The sequence below is a fragment of the Carica papaya genome, chromosome 7 (genome assembly GCF_054855325.1).
Source record: "Carica papaya isolate Zhongbai chromosome 7, ASM5485532v1, whole genome shotgun sequence".
Classification (NCBI taxonomy): Eukaryota; Viridiplantae; Streptophyta; class Magnoliopsida; order Brassicales; family Caricaceae; genus Carica; species Carica papaya.
The window spans coordinates 18,558,554-18,576,013 of record NC_142315.1 but is presented as its reverse complement, the minus strand read 5'-3'; the positions used below and the strand labels follow the sequence as shown (position 1 = coordinate 18,576,013).

Here is a 17,460-nt window from a genome sequence, read left to right as displayed (position 1 = left end):
CCTCCACAGTACCACCCGGCACCACAGCCGCGGTACAACCCGGTACCACAGCCACGGTACCACCAGGCGCCGCCACAGCACATTCCAGTACCCCCACCACATCAGCAGGTGCCAGCACAGGGTCCCCCAGTTCACCCTCAGCCGGCCCCAGTCCCTTTACCTCGGGACCCCGCTCCTTCCTTGATCGACCCCGGCTTCATAGAGAGGTACAGAAGACTGAACCCTTCTACTTTTGCAGGGGGATCCTCTTTTGAAGAGGCCCAATACTGGCTGACAGAGACTGAGAGAGCTTTCGAGACCTTGGGAGTAGTTCCTGAGCAGAGGACTGCCATTGCCTCCTACATGCTGGTAGGGAAAGCAGTACGCTGGTGGGAGATCAAGCGGACCACCCTGCCTACACCAGCTACTTGGGAGCAGTTCTTAGCGGCCTTCCACGCGGAGTATCTCCCTAAACACATCCAACACTTAAAGGAAATAGAGTTTGCTCAATTGGTCCAGGGGAACATGACAATGTCGGAGTATGCCCGTAAGTTCCTGGAGCTGGGCCGACATGCCCCGGAGACATTGATGGATGAGGGCCGAAAGGCCAGGAAATTCCAGTGGGGTCTCCGCCCTGAGATCAGACAGCACTTACTGGTAATAGAGCTCGAGACATATTCAGCAGTCCTGGCAAAGGCGCAGATCATAGAAAGGAGCTTCGACACCCACCCTCAGCTAGCGGGGAGTTCCCGACCCTCAGCCCCGCTCTGCAGGCCAGCACCTACCATGCCTGTCCAACCCAATAAGAGGCCCAGACCCGCCATCCAGGCCCCTCTTCAGGCTACGGGGGCAGCACGTGGGAAGATCTGTCAGTACTGCGGCAGGGATCACGGGGACCGACCCTGCTACCGCCTCAGCAACACCTGTCGCATATGCGGCAGTGCCTACCACTATGCAAGGGAATGCCCTAGGAACCAAAATCAAAGAAGGCCTCCAATCCAGGGCAGAGTTTACAACCTTACCCAGAAGGATGCCGACGCAGACTCGGACGTGGTACATGGTATGTATACTATCTCTGGCCACATTGCTCATGTTTTGTTTGACACTGGTGTATCACATTCTTTTGTTTCACATGTTCTTGCTTCCAAAATTTGTGTATCACCTGATAGACTTGATTCATTATTGCTTGTATCCACCGCTGGGGGGGAGACATTGCTAGGAGAGGTTATCTACAGGGCATGTGCCGTGGAGATAGCAAATAAGAAATTGAGGGTAGACCTGATAGGGTTAGACACGGGGGATTTTGATGTAATCCTAGGAATGGATTGGCTAGCGGCGTATCACGCCACCATAGACTGTTTTAACAAAAAGATTGTATTTAATCCTCCCAACGAGGAGCCATTTACAAGTTAATAAAATCATTCAGTAGTGATTTCCCCTGATGGCAAGTTTTCTTAATTCCCAGTGCCTTAATCTTGTATTTTCTCTAACTAGGTAAACCCAAGAAAGAAGTTTGTATCCAAGAGATTCCAGTAGTCCGAGACTTTCCAGACGTATTTCCGGATGAACTGCCCGGTCTACCAGTGGACAAAGAGGTTGAGTTCACCATAAACTTACAGCCAGGTACCTAACCCATCTCGATTGCTCCTTACCGAATGAGCCGCATCGAGATGGAAGAACTAAAGAAACAGATCACTGAGCTACAAGACAGTGGTTTCATTAGACACAGTGTTTCCTCATGGGTGCCGGGGTTACTTTTACAAGGAAGGGAGATGGAACGTTGAGACTGTGCATTGATTACAGAAGGATAACAAGGTAACAATTAAGAACAAATATCCTCTTCCCCGGATTGATGACCTTTTCGATCAGTTGCAGGGTGCACGGGTCTTTTCTAAAATAGATCTACAATCAGGTTACCATCAGGTAAAGGTAAGAGCAGAAGACATCCCCAAGACGGCATTCCGAACCAGGTAAGGACACTATGAGTTCCTGGTCATGCCGTTTGGGCTAACCAACGCCCCGACCATCTTTATGGATATAATGAACAGGATCTTCAGAGAGTTCTTGGATCAATTTGTCATCGTGTTCATCGATGATATCTTAGTCTACTCAAAAAGTAGAGAAGAACATGCTCATCATCTTGCCCAAGTCCTATAGGTACTCAGGGAAAAGAAGTTGTATGCAAAGTTGAGCAAGTGTGGATTTTGGCTCGAGCAAACCGCCTTCCTAGGACATGTTATATCGAAGGAAGGGGTATCAGTGAACCCCGAAAAGGTTGAAGCGGTACTTGGTTGGGAAATGCTGACAACAGTTAAGGAAATTCGCAGCTTCCTGGGGATGGCAGGTTATTACCGCCGGTTTGTCGAAAGGTTCTCTAGTCTAGCAGCTCCCCTAACCCGACTCACAAAGAAGAATGCAAAGTTTGAATGGAATGAGGACTGCGAAAGGAGTTTTTCAGAATTGAAGAAGCGACTGACTACTGCACCCGTGCTGGCTCTATCGAGTGGATCAGGAGGGTATACAGTTTATAGTGATGCCTCCTATCTGGGCCTGGGTTGTGTCCTGATGCAGCATGGAAAGGTTATAACATATGGGTCCAGACAGCTAAAGAATCATGAGAAGAACTATCCTACCCATGACTTGGAGCTTGCCGCAATCATACACGCCTTAAAAACCTGGCGCCATTATTTGTATGGAGAGACCTTTCAGATCTATACCGATCATAAGAGTTTGAAACACATCTTCACTCAAAAGGATCTCACCATGCGTCAGAGAAGGTGGATGGAACTCCTCAAGGACTATGATTGTGACATCCTATACCATCCAGGTAAGGGCAACGTAGTAGCCGATGCCCTCAGCAGGAAAAGTGCAGGCACCCTAGCCCATTTGATGGTTTCAGAATGCAGGTCCATTGGGGCCACGCAGCAGGTTCGACTGCGAGATCTGAAGAGGGCCACATGTTTGGGCCACCTAGCAGTCTAACCAGAGTTAATCCAAAGAATAAAAGAAGCCCAGTCCGTCGACCCCGCCCTAGTAACCCGCAAGAAGGATGCAGAACAGGGAGTGAGTTCAGAATTTCAGATCTCTACCGACGGATTGATTCGTTTCAAGGACAGAGTGTGTCCCAAACGATAGTGAGTTAAAAAGAGACATCATGACGGAGTTCCATAGTTCAAGGTTTGCCATGCATCCAGGAAGTACAAAAATGTACCAAACTATGCGACCTCGGTTCTGGTGGAATGGGATGAAGAGAGATATAGCCGACTTTGTATCTAAGTGCTTGGTATGTCAGCAGGTCAAAGCAGAACATCAACGCCCAGGTGGGTTACTTCAGCCTTTACTGATTCCAGAGTGGAAGTGGGAATATATCACCATGGACTTTGTATCGGGACTACCCAAGGCACGATCAGGACATGATGCTATATGGGTAATTGTTGACCGACTCACTAAGTCTTCCCACTTCCTGGCCATCAGAATGACTGATTCTTTGGACAAGTTGGCAAGAATGTATATCCGGGAGATAGTCAGACTGCATGGAGTCCCAGTGACAGTGGTATCCGACAGGGACCCCAGATTCACTTCTCGGTTTTGGAATAGTTTCCAGCAAGCTAAGGGAACAAAGATGTCTCTTAGTACTGCCTTCCACCCCCAAACTGATGGACAATCAGAGAGGACAATTCGTACGCTTGAGGATATGCTCCGAGCTTGTGTCCTTGACTCCGGGGGCCATTGGGACGATCATCTACCCCTGATAGAGTTTGCCTACAACAACAGCTACCAAGCAAGCATCGGCATGGCTCCATATGAGGCGTTATACGGGCGCCCGTGCAGGTCACCGATTTATTGGGAGGAAGTGGGCGATAGAAGATTGTTCGGCCCGGAGTTGGTAGAGGAGACCACGTCCGAGATAGTTAAAATCAAGAAGAACATTCAGACAGCTCAGAGTAGGCAGAAGAGTTATGCAGATACCCGGAGGAGAGACCTAGCTTTTGAGAGAGGCGACCGGGTATTTCTTAAGGTCACTCCTTTCAAGGGAATTAGTAGGTTCGGCAGGAGGAAAAAATTAAACCCCAGATATATTGGACCATTTGAAATCTTAGACAAGATTGGTACCGCTGCCTACAGACTTGCACTGCCTCCTGAGCTCTCCCGGGTTCATAATGTATTTCACGTATCTATGCTACGTAAGTACAACCCGGACCCTTCTCATGTCTTGGCTCATGAACCGCTCCCACTCCAAGAGGACTTGTCTTATGAAGAAGTATCGGTCGGTATCACGGACCGAGAGAGCAGAATACTCCGCAACCGAAAAATATCATTTGTAAAGGTTGTGTGGCAGAACCACACGCCCAGGGAGGCTACTTGGGAACTGGAATCAGAATTTAGAGCCCAGTATCCCCATCTGTTCGATCAAGAGTAAGAGGCAAATTTGGGGGACCAAATTTCTTTAAGGGGGGGAGAGTTGTAACGCCCAAATAATTGGGCATTTTCGTTATTATATTATTAATTTTATTTATTAAGTTTAATTTAAAAAAAAAAGAGCGCCACGTCAACAGCCACGTCAGTGGCCCAGTCAGCAGCCCTGGCCAACCAGGACCTGCCGTGTGGCAAGACCACGTCGACCCGGGGACGGGCCACGTGGGCGATCGGATGGCTCAGATGCGTCCCCGCACGCACGGACGGCCCAGATCAAGCGTGCGCACGGACAGCCCAGATGCAATCGCACGGACGGCCCAGATGCACGCGCACGGACGGTCCAGATTCAATCAAAAACGGACAGCCCAGATTTAATCAAAATGGACGTCTAAGATCAAAAGGCAAAAGGGTATAAATAGAACCCCCACACCTGACCACAAAAACCCTAGCCGCCTGGCCTCGCCGGAGAAGACGAACCAGACGCCGGAGGAGCCGGCCGCCACCACCCGTCGCCGCACCAGGGAGATTTTCGACCGCTGATCGAGGTAAGTTTCATACCCCCAACTCGTTTTTCTACGCTGAGTTCCCCTGTGGCCAAATCGGAGCCAAAATTCCGGCCAAACGACCGAAAAATACGGCCGAAACCCAGCGGCGCTGCCGCGCCCCTCCTCAGTTTTTGCCTCCGATGAGGCCCTTCCCGGCCTCCGTTTGACGCAATTTTTATATTACCGTGATCACCATTCTTTTCTCTACAGGTTGATCGGAGCCAAATCACCAAAACACGAACCTCGCCGGAGAGCTGCCGTACCCGAGAGCACCGCCGCCGGTAAGCTTCTATTTTTCGTAATTTTTTGGCCCCCCGAGGGCCCTAGGGTTGTTTTATCACAGGGACCGATGTAAGTGTGGCCAAATTCGGCCGGAAACGGCCGAAAACGGCCAACCCGAGGTGAATCGCCGCCGCTTGGGCGGCGCCGTCGCCGGAGCACGGCGGAGCCGCCGTGCTAGAATTGCGATATTAGCCGAAAGGGGCCCTGGGTCTAATTTAGAATTTTTTGGAACACGTACAGGTACCAATAGTGCGTTTCAGTTCCCCGGAAAAAATTCAGGAAAAATTAGGGACAGCCTGTAAGCGCACTGTGAAGCCGTGTTCGGACCCCGAAACGTGTAAGGACCTCTCACCCTATTTCCTATCACGGTATTAAAGTTCAATAATAATAAAACGGTATTTCTTGAATCAACAAATGCGTGAAATTGCTTAAGGTCGCTAATGGAGCCCGGGTCTAGTGTGTTTGTGGGTTAACTGTTATTTGGCCTATTTTACAGTTTTAAATACAGTATGAGGTCTGATGTTTTCATTTCATAGTTTCGTATGCATATTTTACTATTTTATTGATTATGGGTTGAATGATCGAGAAACCGATGCTGTATGTTGTCTTGTTTGGCATAAATTACTGTTTTGCTTGTTTGTGTGAATTGATGATGCTGACTGAGGAAAAGGGGAATGAAAGGTTATGTAAATTGATAATTGTACAATGTGATCAGCCTGACTAGATATCCTGGGAGATGGTGGACGGACCGGGTCCGTCGGGAACCCTACCGGGATTGTGGTCTCTCATACCGAACGGGGTATGGAGACCCTATGTGTTTTGGCGCCCATACCGGACGGGGTATGGGGACGGCCCGTTTCACCCTCATACCGGACGGGGTATTGAGGTTTATAGTTTTGACGCCCATACCGGACGACGTATGGGGACGGCTCTGGAGTCTGATTACAAGTGTTAAGGGTTCACGGGTAACGGGACCCCTATGGATCCCCATGGATACTAGTAGGCTGGTAAAAGAGGAAAAATATGTTGTGTAATGATTGGATTACAAAAGGCGTGATAAGTATTGTGTTATACAGTTTATATGATTTCATGATGACGATAATGTTATTGCTTTCGTATATTGTTTTATGAATTTCACCGAGGTAAGTGGATGGTAAAGGTTTTATTATTGATAAAAGGATTTGTTGTAAATTATGCTCCATTGGTCTTTTTGTGTTTTCTACCCACCTTTACCTCCGTGACGGTGAGATATCGTGATGTCTTTACTGGGCTAGTGTAGTTCATTCCTTATTTAATCATTTTAGATTAGGAAGACATTGTTCCCGAGCCCGTTCCGCAGGAAGACGAAGAAGGGGACGCCTAAAGACTCCATAGTCATATTCATAGCTTTTACTTTCGAGTTTCTCTTTTAGTTAGTTTGATCTTTTATATTTTGAGCACGTTTTTTGGTTTTAGTGTAAGAGATATTAATCAAAATTTTGACTTCGCTTCCGCATTTGACATTTTTAATACACATATTTCATTTTAAATTTCCGGAGCCGTTATAATCTATATCTAAAGGTTTGATTAAATAATTTGTATAATGCTTCATTAATGTTAAATACGGTTCGGTATGTACAAAATTTATTAATGTTCAAATTTAACTATATTTGGATGATATTCTATTAATGTCTGGTAGTAACATCTGCTTTTGTTTGAATTGACAGTATGATATATTTGTATATTTGAGCAAATTGTCTATTTTATCTATATTTTATTGTATATAGTAATAAATAAAAAATAAAAAGAGAAAAAATTAAAAAAAATATAGTGCTAAATATAGAAATATATCTAGTTAAATATACACATATATATATAATTAAAGATATATATATATAAATAAATATATTATATATATAATATTAAAGTATTACATATATGCATGTTTATAATTAAAATATTATAAACATGTATTTATATATAATTAAATATATAAATATATATAGATACAATACAATACAATCGATATAATTAAATAAATTATATACATGTATATATAATTAAAAATGTAAGGATATAATGAAAAAAAATAATCGAATCATTATAAAACTACCGAATCAATGGTTTGAAAAAATAGAAAAAATTATAGTATTGAAGACCATGACTCAACCAGTAAAAAATCATTTCATCTATTTAAAAATGCAAACAATCAAATAAAAATTGTGAAAAAATTATACCATTTTTATTAAATCATCATTCAAACAGGTCCTAAATGTATCTGCATATAATTGGGACAATGAGTCTATCGAAAATAAAAGAAGATGATGCAATAGGGTAATTAGTTGATATATTTTTGTTCTAAAATAATTAATTCATTATAATATACAATAAGAAAGGAAATAATTGAGATAATTGTGAATTTTTAAGATGCAAGACTACTTCATGTTTAACTTTCAAATCATGATTTTGAGAAAAACTCATATTAATTATTCATAACAAGTAAATCATATATCAAATATATATACATAATGAAGAAAAATATTAATATGTAGATCGATAATAGATTATAAATTCATAAAATATTAATAATTGAGTTAGTTAAGTTTATGAATTATTAATAATCAAGTCAACTTTGATTCAGTTTCATAATTGCTCGTAATTACTTTGATCATCGTTAAGATATTCATTACAAATAAAATAATTTATTTATTAAAAAAAATAATAAAGATGATTAAGAAAATATTAGTTAGTAAGAAGATAAAAAATGTCATTTTAAATAAATCTTTTATAACTTTTAAAATTATATAATAGATAATTGATCTTTCATCACACTATTGTAAAAAAAAAAAAACCCTTAACTTGTAATTAATTTAAAAGGTTTATACTGTTAATTATGAAACAGTTCAAACAAAATTAAACTTTTCAGTGTATTGGTTTGGATATGATATTTTACCATACAAAGTGATTGTCCTACCAAATTTTAAAAAAATCCAGTCACGTGAGTGGTTTATTTCAAAACAGAATAAGTCACGTGCCTCCCCAATTTTGATTTTTGAACCTAAAAGAACCCCCAAAGAACTATAACATATTTCTTTCTCTTTCTGTAAATCAAAAAGGGAAGCCATGGAAGCGATACTGATAGACTGTGTACAGAACAGTCTCCGCCATTTCATGTACAGAAACGCCATTTTCCTTTGCGAGCGACTTTGTGCTGAGTTCCCATCTGAGGTGTTTCTTTTTATTATTTCAAATTTATTTTCCTTAAATAAACTGTTGTTCAGGGTTAAAGAACAGTTTTATTTTCAGTCTCACGTCGTTTGTTCTTGTTCGTCTTTTTCTTTTTCAAAATTTCCTGGTGACAAAAATTTAACTGTCTGGAGCTATTAAGATCCGTTATGTGTTGCTGACTCAGTCACTAATTTCGGGAATTTTTCGCTGTCTAATATCTTTGGTTCTGGTATCGTATTCCAAAGATTCTTTCACTCTTAAAGGCACTATCTTCTAATTAATATGACGTTTGTGTTTGGTAGCCATTTTTTTCTGTGAAAAGAAAAAGATTTGTGTTTAATAGCTATTTGTTTTTGTCAGTTCTGTTGCTACTGATTAGGTCTGCTTTAAGTTTAGTTTAAGTTAGAAACCATTTTCTGGATTTGATTTTGTCTTTTGTTTGATATAAACAAAATGTTTTAGCTTTAAGCATTGGGTATGGGCGGAGATGCACAGTAGATGTCTTTACATTGGAGGCTACTTATTTTGAAAAATGTGGTGGATTGAAGTACAAGACGGATTCTTGTACATCGGTTCACTGGTACTGCTTTTGAACTTGTATATGGAGCATTAAATGAAACTCAAGTAGTATTGTTTGTTTTGTATCCAGCCAGTAACCTGTCCAGAATTGCTCAATGGTTATGGTTCTTGGTTCTGTTATGTTTTCGGAGACTGCTTGACAGTCCCTTTTCCGTCATGCAGGTGAATTTGCAGCTGTTAGCTAGTTGCTACTTGCAGAATAACCAAGCTTACTCTGCATATCACATTTTAAGAGGTATTGAGATAGCATCTTTTTCTGATTGTTTTTCAAATTACATTAATATTGGGTTTTTGTTACTTTTTTATTTCTTTATTTATGCAAATATATATTTTTTACAGTGAATTTTTTATGTCTTTTCTCATTAATAAGTTTTTCTTATCATTCTTATGTGAAGGAACACAATTGGCTCAATCCCGCTACTTGTTTGCAATATCATGCTTTCAGATGGACCTTCTTAGTGAAGCTGAAGCTGCATTATGTCCTGCTAACGAGCCTACTGCAGAGGTATTAAATGACCTGCACTACCTCACTTAATCATCTTTTATGAGTTTGCTTCCCACAAAGAAACATTCTGGGCCATCACATAGCTTGCATGAGGAAATGGAATTACATGGTGGCTTGGTATGACCTGCAATTTTTAATTTATCATCGGGATTTTAAAGTTCTACGGTGCTGCTGCATGATGTGTGGTTTTGTGCTTGTTTATATGCTTCTCTGAAGAGGGTGCTTAACTGGTCATGGTTGTTTTGCTTTTTGTGCAGATTCCTAATGGTGCAGCCGGCCATTACCTTCTTGGGCTTATTTACAGGTCATTCACCTTGATCTAATCATTGATCCTTTGAGGATATTGCCTGTTGCTTGCATCACTTGATTTTAAAGGTTTTCTTTAAATGTTGTCTCCTCCACTGGGATTTATCTCTTTCAGGTACACCGATAGAAGGAAGAGTGCTATTAATCATTTTAAGCTGGCATTGAGTATAGATCCTCTACTGTGGGCTGCGTATGAGGAATTATGCATATTAGGTTAGTAGAATATAGGATAATACAATATCTTTCTGTTCCAAATGAGAAAATGCTGCACAAATTGGAAGTACTTTTCAGTTAGCACTAAGTATCTAGATCAACTGAGGTGAAACATATCCATTTCTGGCACTGAACTGATTTTTTTTTTCTTTTTTATTCTCTTATATGTGAATGAACTATATTTAGTTCTTGTTCCTAAAAAAAGGTACATTTAATTCTTTTGCTAATATGCTTATTTTAAGCTGCTTCCATGCATTTGATGCTTATTTTAGATGTTCTCCCATGCTCAAAAGTTGCTATTGTTGAATTGTTCAGGTGCTGCTGAAGAAGCAACTGCAGTTTTTGGGGAAGCAGCTGCTCTCTCTGTTGAAAAGCAGTATTCACATCAAGCATCAGCTACCCAAAACTCGAATACATCCAATGAAGATCACAACGTGGTTCCCGCAAAGAATTTTGGTTTAGAAGACCTCAGTTCAAGACAATTGAAACACATGCAAGGCAATAACCTTAGAGATATCTCTGGAAATTATCATGGAACAAGTTTATTGAGTGGGGCTGCTACTCAGACTCTAAATGGTAGTTCTTCAAACATGTCATTCTATAATACTCCTTCCCCGATGGCCTCACAGGTAAGATGATCGGAATGGGATTTAATCTAATATAGTTCTGTGTAAAATTCTTCTAAAGAAACAGGTTATACAGTTGCTAATAATCTCATCCTTTAATTTATAATTAATTTTGAAAAAAACTGTAAGAATACTTGATTTTCTCTTGGTGATCTATTAATTTCCGCTCCTTCAGTAAATAGCTCATTTCCCAATAATTTACTCTGATTGAATTCCTGTTTATTTTGTTCATTGGAGGATGCCTCTGTCAGTCAGTCCCATGCTTGAAGTAGAACTGCTTCTTTAATTTGTCTGTTCCTTAATTTGATCTATAATTATCTATGTCTCTCAATGTCTTTTGAATTGTAAACAGGAATGACTTTATGCATTTTGCACCATCCCTCTGTTCATTTGTCGCTGAAAGTTCACATATAAGGTTAATGTCGATGTAGTCATTACTGGCACAATTTGGTCTAGCCCTCCTTTGTCGAAATTGTTTGTTATTACCAAAACCCGGCATTGTACTTTATCATTTGTACCAAATTAGTCTTTTACCTTTTAATTGAAGAAATTAACTACATGTATTGTTATATTATGTCCAATTAATACAACAAATAATGACATCTGTTATTTAACATATTCCTTTGCTTGTTGAAGCGTAAATTACTTCTTTTAGATTTTTTGCTCCCCTCTCTTGGAAATCAGGCAAAAAAGAAACCTAACAAAAAAAAAAAAAATCTAGAAAAACCCAACAAAGAAACAAATTGAATAAAGAAAACCTAGAAACACCCAAAAATTAGTTTGAGTAGATTTGGGACTATCTTTATTCTATTTTATTTTGTGTTAAATTGTTAATCTCATTTTCACTACAGAAACTTAAATGAAAAACATTTTAGAGCTGAGTTATATGAGCTTGATTGCTTTCTTGACTTGCATTCCTTTTCCCTTGCAATAAGAGCTGTCAAGTATGTTTTGATTTTTGAATTACAAAATGGTAGCAATTAGTAACTATCTTCTTTCTTAAATGGTACGGATTAGTATTTTTGGATTTCCACACAGTGAGAAGCACATTAATTTAGTTTAACCTGTGTGTTGTGCATGTTCTTCACCATGACCGGACTTTATTCTACAATTTTACAGCCCTTTGAGTAAGTCTTGGTCTTTCTAGTTTCCTGTGAGTTTCCTTATTTACATTTTCTTTGATTATTTTGAGTTACTGCTTCTAGGTTCAGTAACTTGTTTCTTCTTCCTTTCACTTTTCATTAGCTTTGTTGTGTGTTTATTAAAGTTTACTGTGTTGTGTTTTTTTTTTTAATTTAAATTCTTCCCAAAAAGGGCAGACTGGTCCTTAACTAAAAAAGTTTTATCTCATTCCTTTTATCTGCGACTTATTTTTACTAATTATGGTGTTTCACCACTTTCAGTTATATTATTATTTGCTTTTGGATTGCGGACAAGAATGTCGGGCTTAGTTTGCCAGTTTCTGCCGTTCTATAGAAGCATGGGTAGATAATGATATAAATTCTGCTTGATTCTGTAGTTGTCAGGAGTCCCTCCACCACCTCTTTGTAGAAACACGCAGCCTAATGGACCGAACCCCAGTGCTCTTGGTTCTGATAGCTCTCCGAGGTCAACAGTGATCTCTACTATTCAAGCACCCCGAAGAAAATTTGTGGATGAAGGAAAACTTCGAAAGGTTGTGTACTTTTGTGTTTTATCTTTTTGAATTTATATTCCTGAGAATTTAGATGTCAATCAATGAAGGACCACGCAATTGCTGTAATGCTTCTTATTGACCAGTTTACATATAAAATGTCCTATCTTAATGTTTTTATCCAAATTATTAAATGCATGTGGGCCACATTTGCTAGGTGCAGAAAACATATTCTGTGTGAAATGTTGAAGTCAGGTCTTTGGATGATATTTCTCTTTTATTGAAGTAGTTTCAGTTGGTGATTATATTCAATTTATATGTTACTAAGGAGATAGGTTAGTTTTCCATCCTAGTATAATTTGTTACAGTGGCACCAAGATTTCTCTGTCAATGTGATCATTTTGTCAATTATGTTGTTAATAACTTCCTATTTTCATTTTGTGATCTGCATAGTTGTTTTGCCATATTGACTGAACGTCGAGCATGTCCTTCTGTATTCCTGTTTGTTTAATTTCCTTTAATTCTCATAACACCAGTTATGCTTAGTATATCATTTTAGTGCTTGCAGTAAATATATCCATGTGCAGTTTGATTTTTTTACCTTGAAATTAGTTTTCCTCTTTTAGTTTCAGATATCAGGCAGGCTATTCTCTGATTCTGGTCCCCGCAGAAGTATAAGACTGGCAGGAGAAGCAGGGGCTAATATCAGTGCAAGCATCACAGCAATAACTGGAAATGGGACTAACAACTCTTCAAAATATCTGGGAGGCTCCAAGTTGAGCTCGGTGGCACTTCGTTCTGTTACAGTTCGTAAGGGACAGTCTTGGACAAATGAAAATATTGATGAAGGTCATAAACCCTTAATATATGTGGATAGGGCAATAGACATAAAACCGATAAAGCTGTACTATTCTTTTTTTTTAAAGCAATCACTGACTGATGTGAATATTATCTGTTTTTGGGTGAATGGGTAAATTTTGATTTTTCTTCTTAACCCCTTCATAGATTAGCCTCCTCTATTAAGAACAGTGATGGTAATTTAAATTGATTACTTTACTTCATTTCAATTGATGCATCCTTGACTGGTTCTTTCTTTTCTTTTTTTTTCTTTTTCTCCATTTTTAATCTTATATCATGTTGTATCTTCTTTTGCAAAAACACCCAGTTCTTTGACTGCAAATTCTTTCTAAAATTTTAACTTTTCATGTGTGCCATATCTTGGCAACTCTAGGTAAGAATAGCTTATACCCAAATGCTATGTGCATTTAGTGTTTCCATCGTCTATGGCTTTCCGTCGTTTATTATTTTATTTTTAGACTACTAAAAGTTTTAAATTCTGATATATTTAGGAATGAGGAATGAAGCTTTTGATGATTCTCATTCAAATACTTCCTCAACGACTTCTACGTCATTGGCTTCAGCTGAAGTGAAGTCCCATGAACAAGGAGCAAATGTACTGATAGCTGGAGTTATTCTAAGTGCCTCAAAAATCACAACAGGTGCTTCGGAAATATTGAGCCTTCTGAGAATTCTTGGGGAAGGTTTCAGATATTCCTGTATGTACAGGTGCCAGGTAATTGATTTGGTTATTTTGTTTTTGTTAAACTTTGTTTGAGGGGTTGTATTTGATTATCTGAGCAAAATTTCCGGGTAGTACAGGAGGCTCTGGACATCTATCTAAAACTTCCGTACAAGCATTATAATACAGGTTGGGTCCTCTCACAGGTAATGCTGGCAGCTTGTCAATCAAACAGTTAATCTTTCTCTGGATTTTGTGTTATCTTCTACTTTGCTTGTCATGTACTTTTATATCCGAAACTCATTTAATACAGTTATATTCACATTAGATGTGGACTTGTAAAAGATTGCGATAGAAATTACTATAATTTTCGAAGAAGTCCTATAAATTTGTCTCTTTAACTCTGCAATGTATATCCTCTAGCTGTAATTATTTAATAATTTATAATTCCATCATCCAATTATGACAATTTTTTTCAAATCAAGCAATAACGCCTGTTTTTCTTGTTATTAACAAAGTTAAATGACATACTGACTACAGGTTGGAAAAGCATATTTTGAATTGGTAGATTATTTAGAAGCAGATCGAGCATTCAGTCTTGCCCGTCGGGCTTCGCCTTATAGTTTAGAAGGAATGGATGTATATTCTACTGTTCTTTATGTGAGTTCTGTTATCTTTTGAAGATTTCTTGTCATATTCAAACTATTTGCATGCCTCCTCTGGAATTCAGGTTATGGTGAAGTTTTTGTCCTGGCAATACGTCACTTATTTCATAGTTGTCAATGGTTCTGGCACAAATTTATCCTTTGTTATATATTCTTTCTTACTGCAGTTGAATTGATTTTGTTCTATTGCAGCATTTGAAGGAAGATATGAAGTTGAGTTATCTGGCTCAGGAACTGATATCAACTGACCGCTTAGCTCCTCAAGCTTGGTATTGTACTCGACTTCCCTATGGTGACAAGTGTACATCTACCAGAATTTTCTCAGATTCCCTTTTTCATAAGCAAAACTTCAGTTTTTACTATATGAGTCTTTTTCCTTGGAGGATTTCTTTGATTCATCTTCTGCCAAAGTTTAGCTGATTTTTTCATTTACTACATCTCAATTTTCCACCCTCTAAAATGGTCCTTTTCATAATTAACTTTGGTTACTTTCTCAGTCTTTTGGTCCCTTAATGAAAACCTTCGTTTATATGTTTAATGAGCTTATTAGTTTGCTATTAAATCTGAAATCTTGGATCCTGAATCCTCATATTCACTTATCTAGTGAATTTTTGTCTTTGAACACATCCACGCATTTGTACAGCTTCTTTAATCATTTTAAAGTCTTATTTTACATGATTCAAGCTGTCTCATGTGCATTTTATGAATGCATTTCTCGTAAATTTAATAATCCAAAAGCCAGCGAGAATTGTGTTAACAACTGCAGCTGTGTTGTCATTAACATCATTTAATTGCACGTACATGCAGGTGTGCCATGGGAAACTGCTACAGCTCACAGAAAGACCATGAAACTGCTCTGAAAAATTTCCAGCGAGCAGTGCAACTGAATTCAAGATTTGCCTATGCACACACGCTGTGTGGCCATGAGTATGAGCAATTATCTTTACTGTTATTAAAGATCAGATGCTATGTTATTAACTTTGATGTTGATGATTTAGTCTTTTAACTTTGCTATTCAAGCTTTCTGAATACTGATCATGTTTTCTCTAGATATGTAGCTTTGGAGGATTTTGAGAATGGAATTAAATGCTATCAGAATGCTCTAAGAGTTGATGCTAGGCATTATAATGCTTGGTATGGACTTGGAATGATCTTTCTTCGGCAAGAGAAGTTTGAGTTTTCTGAGCATAACTTCCGAATGGCATTCCTAATAAATCCACGTTCTTCTGTTATAATGTCTTATCTGGGTACAGCATTGCATGCCTTAAAGGTTAGGCCACTTTTTTTTATAGACAACTTACTATATCTGATCTATAAGAGACAGAAGGAAGGAATGGCATCTTTTATAGCCATCTGAAGTTGTATTTTTCTCACAGAGAAGTGAAGAAGCTATTGAAATGATGGAGAGGGCAATTTTGGCTGACAAGAAGAACCCTCTTCCCATGTATCAGAAGGCTAATATACTGGTGAGCTTGGAAAAACTAAATGAAGCTCTACAGGTCCTGGAGGAACTTAAAGAATATGCACCTCGCGAAAGCAGTGTTTATGCTTTGATGGGGAAGATCTTTAAGCGGTGTAACATGTATGAGAAAGCAATGCTTCATTTTGGTCTTGCTTTGGACTTAAAACCATCTGCAACAGATGTTGCTATCATAAAGGTAATTTCCCCTATTATTTTATCTTTTTATTTTTAAATGTAATACTTGAGTTTTTTCTGTTAAAAAAAGTTGTGACTAGTTATATGATGAACCAATTTTCCTAGGTGGTTGGTTTTTAGAGTTGAGATGAAGGTGCACGTGGTTTCTTGAGTGGTTTCTTTAACTTCCAAATCTTTCACAAAAACTATGGGTGGGAATTGAAATCGTTTATAAGGGTTCAACTAATGGAATCATTTTTAAATAAGCATCTTCCTAGTTTTGCTTTGAACTGTAAATGGTATTGATTGCTCTTTTCCTATGTTATATAAAATTGAGTTTCCATTTACATTCCTTCTCGTCTCAAAATTTTAAACAGGCTGCCATTGAAAAGTTGCATGTGCCAGATGAAATAGAAGACAATCTGTAAATGCTCAAGGAGTAGAGGAAACAAGATGCTGTAAATTATCCGGCTTAGAGCACTTTGGCCACTGGTAGTTGGCCGGCATGTGCTTTCGATGAATGGTGAATCATTGTTGAAGCCAATTCACTCGTGCAACGCACACGTAGTAACTTTTATCTAATTGCAGATGTTCAGAAGGTGACCTCTCAGTTTTGTAGGTGATACGCGTACCAGCAGGAGGAAATGCAACTAACAAGAAGCTGCCAACACTTGTACACTAATACAATTACTTGTGCCGTGCATTATCATGTTGTGATTTATGCAATCTTATGGTTGTAACCACATTTCTTTGAGGCCTGTATACTGTACTTTAAGCCGATTTTTGGATTCAGTCCATAATGCAGATTCATTTTTCTTTGGAACTGAGTGGCTCTTTGTTCGCTCTGTATATGTATTGTATAATTTGAAAAAATAATTATTTATTTTTATTTTCTCATATCACTTGTGATATTATAATTGGAGTATTTATATAGAATTTTTATCACAAATAAGAAAATTTATATTATTTTATAGATTATAATAATTGTACTAATTAATTACATCATTATAAAAAAGATTATAAAGGAAAAATATATTGACTAATGGAAAATGAAATATTTTAGTAAACACTATCTTTCAAGTTGGTACAAAAATATCAAACAAACCCAATTTGCAAAGTAAGTTATAGAAAAATTTATTATAAAGTTTTTTAGTGAAAATATTTATTGTCTGTTCACTAAAAGATGCATGATATAGGCATAAGGAGTCATCAACAACTTTCTCTTTTATGAAGTGTTGATCAAACTTAATATGCCTTATTCGGTTATATTGCTCTATATTTTGTTTGAACACTAAAACTAACAATTACACTATGCTTCTTACTTTTCTAAGTAGCCTAGTTGCCTTCTA

At 38.4% G+C, this 17,460-nt stretch overlaps 1 protein-coding gene across 2 annotated transcripts; it reads left to right on the top strand.

Annotated features, from left to right (window-relative positions):
• The first annotated feature begins 8,273 nt into the window (after positions 1–8,273).
• On the top strand, positions 8,274–17,008 carry HBT (CDC27 family protein). Of its 2 annotated transcripts, none has more exons than XM_022044398.2 (16): positions 8,274–8,429; positions 9,171–9,243; positions 9,404–9,513; positions 9,771–9,817; positions 9,935–10,032; positions 10,348–10,661; positions 12,178–12,333; positions 12,924–13,140; positions 13,641–13,864; positions 13,951–14,016; positions 14,351–14,470; positions 14,668–14,744; positions 15,283–15,402; positions 15,526–15,745; positions 15,852–16,133; positions 16,489–17,008. In XM_022044398.2, exons 1-16 carry the CDS (start codon positions 8,325–8,327, stop codon positions 16,537–16,539), a joined length of 2,280 nt encoding a protein of 759 aa, XP_021900090.2. In that variant the 5' UTR covers positions 8,274–8,324; the 3' UTR covers positions 16,540–17,008. The 2 variants fall into 2 exon arrangements, with proteins under 2 accessions (XP_021900090.2, XP_088063729.1); XM_088207603.1 differs by having other exon boundaries at positions 12,918–13,140.
• Positions 17,009–17,460: the final 452 nt, after the last annotated feature.

Bases quoted from the DNA above. Each gene is read 5' to 3' on its own strand.
- HBT (XM_088207603.1), top strand. From the start codon at position 8,325: ATGGAAGCGATACTGATAGACTGTGTACAGAACAGTCTCCGCCATTTC. The intron at 9,244-9,403 runs GTATTGAGATAG...TCTTATGTGAAG, and splicing joins TGCATATCACATTTTAAGAG to GAACACAATTGGCTCAATCC. The intron at 15,403-15,525 runs GTATGAGCAATT...TGTTTTCTCTAG, and splicing joins CACACGCTGTGTGGCCATGA to ATATGTAGCTTTGGAGGATT.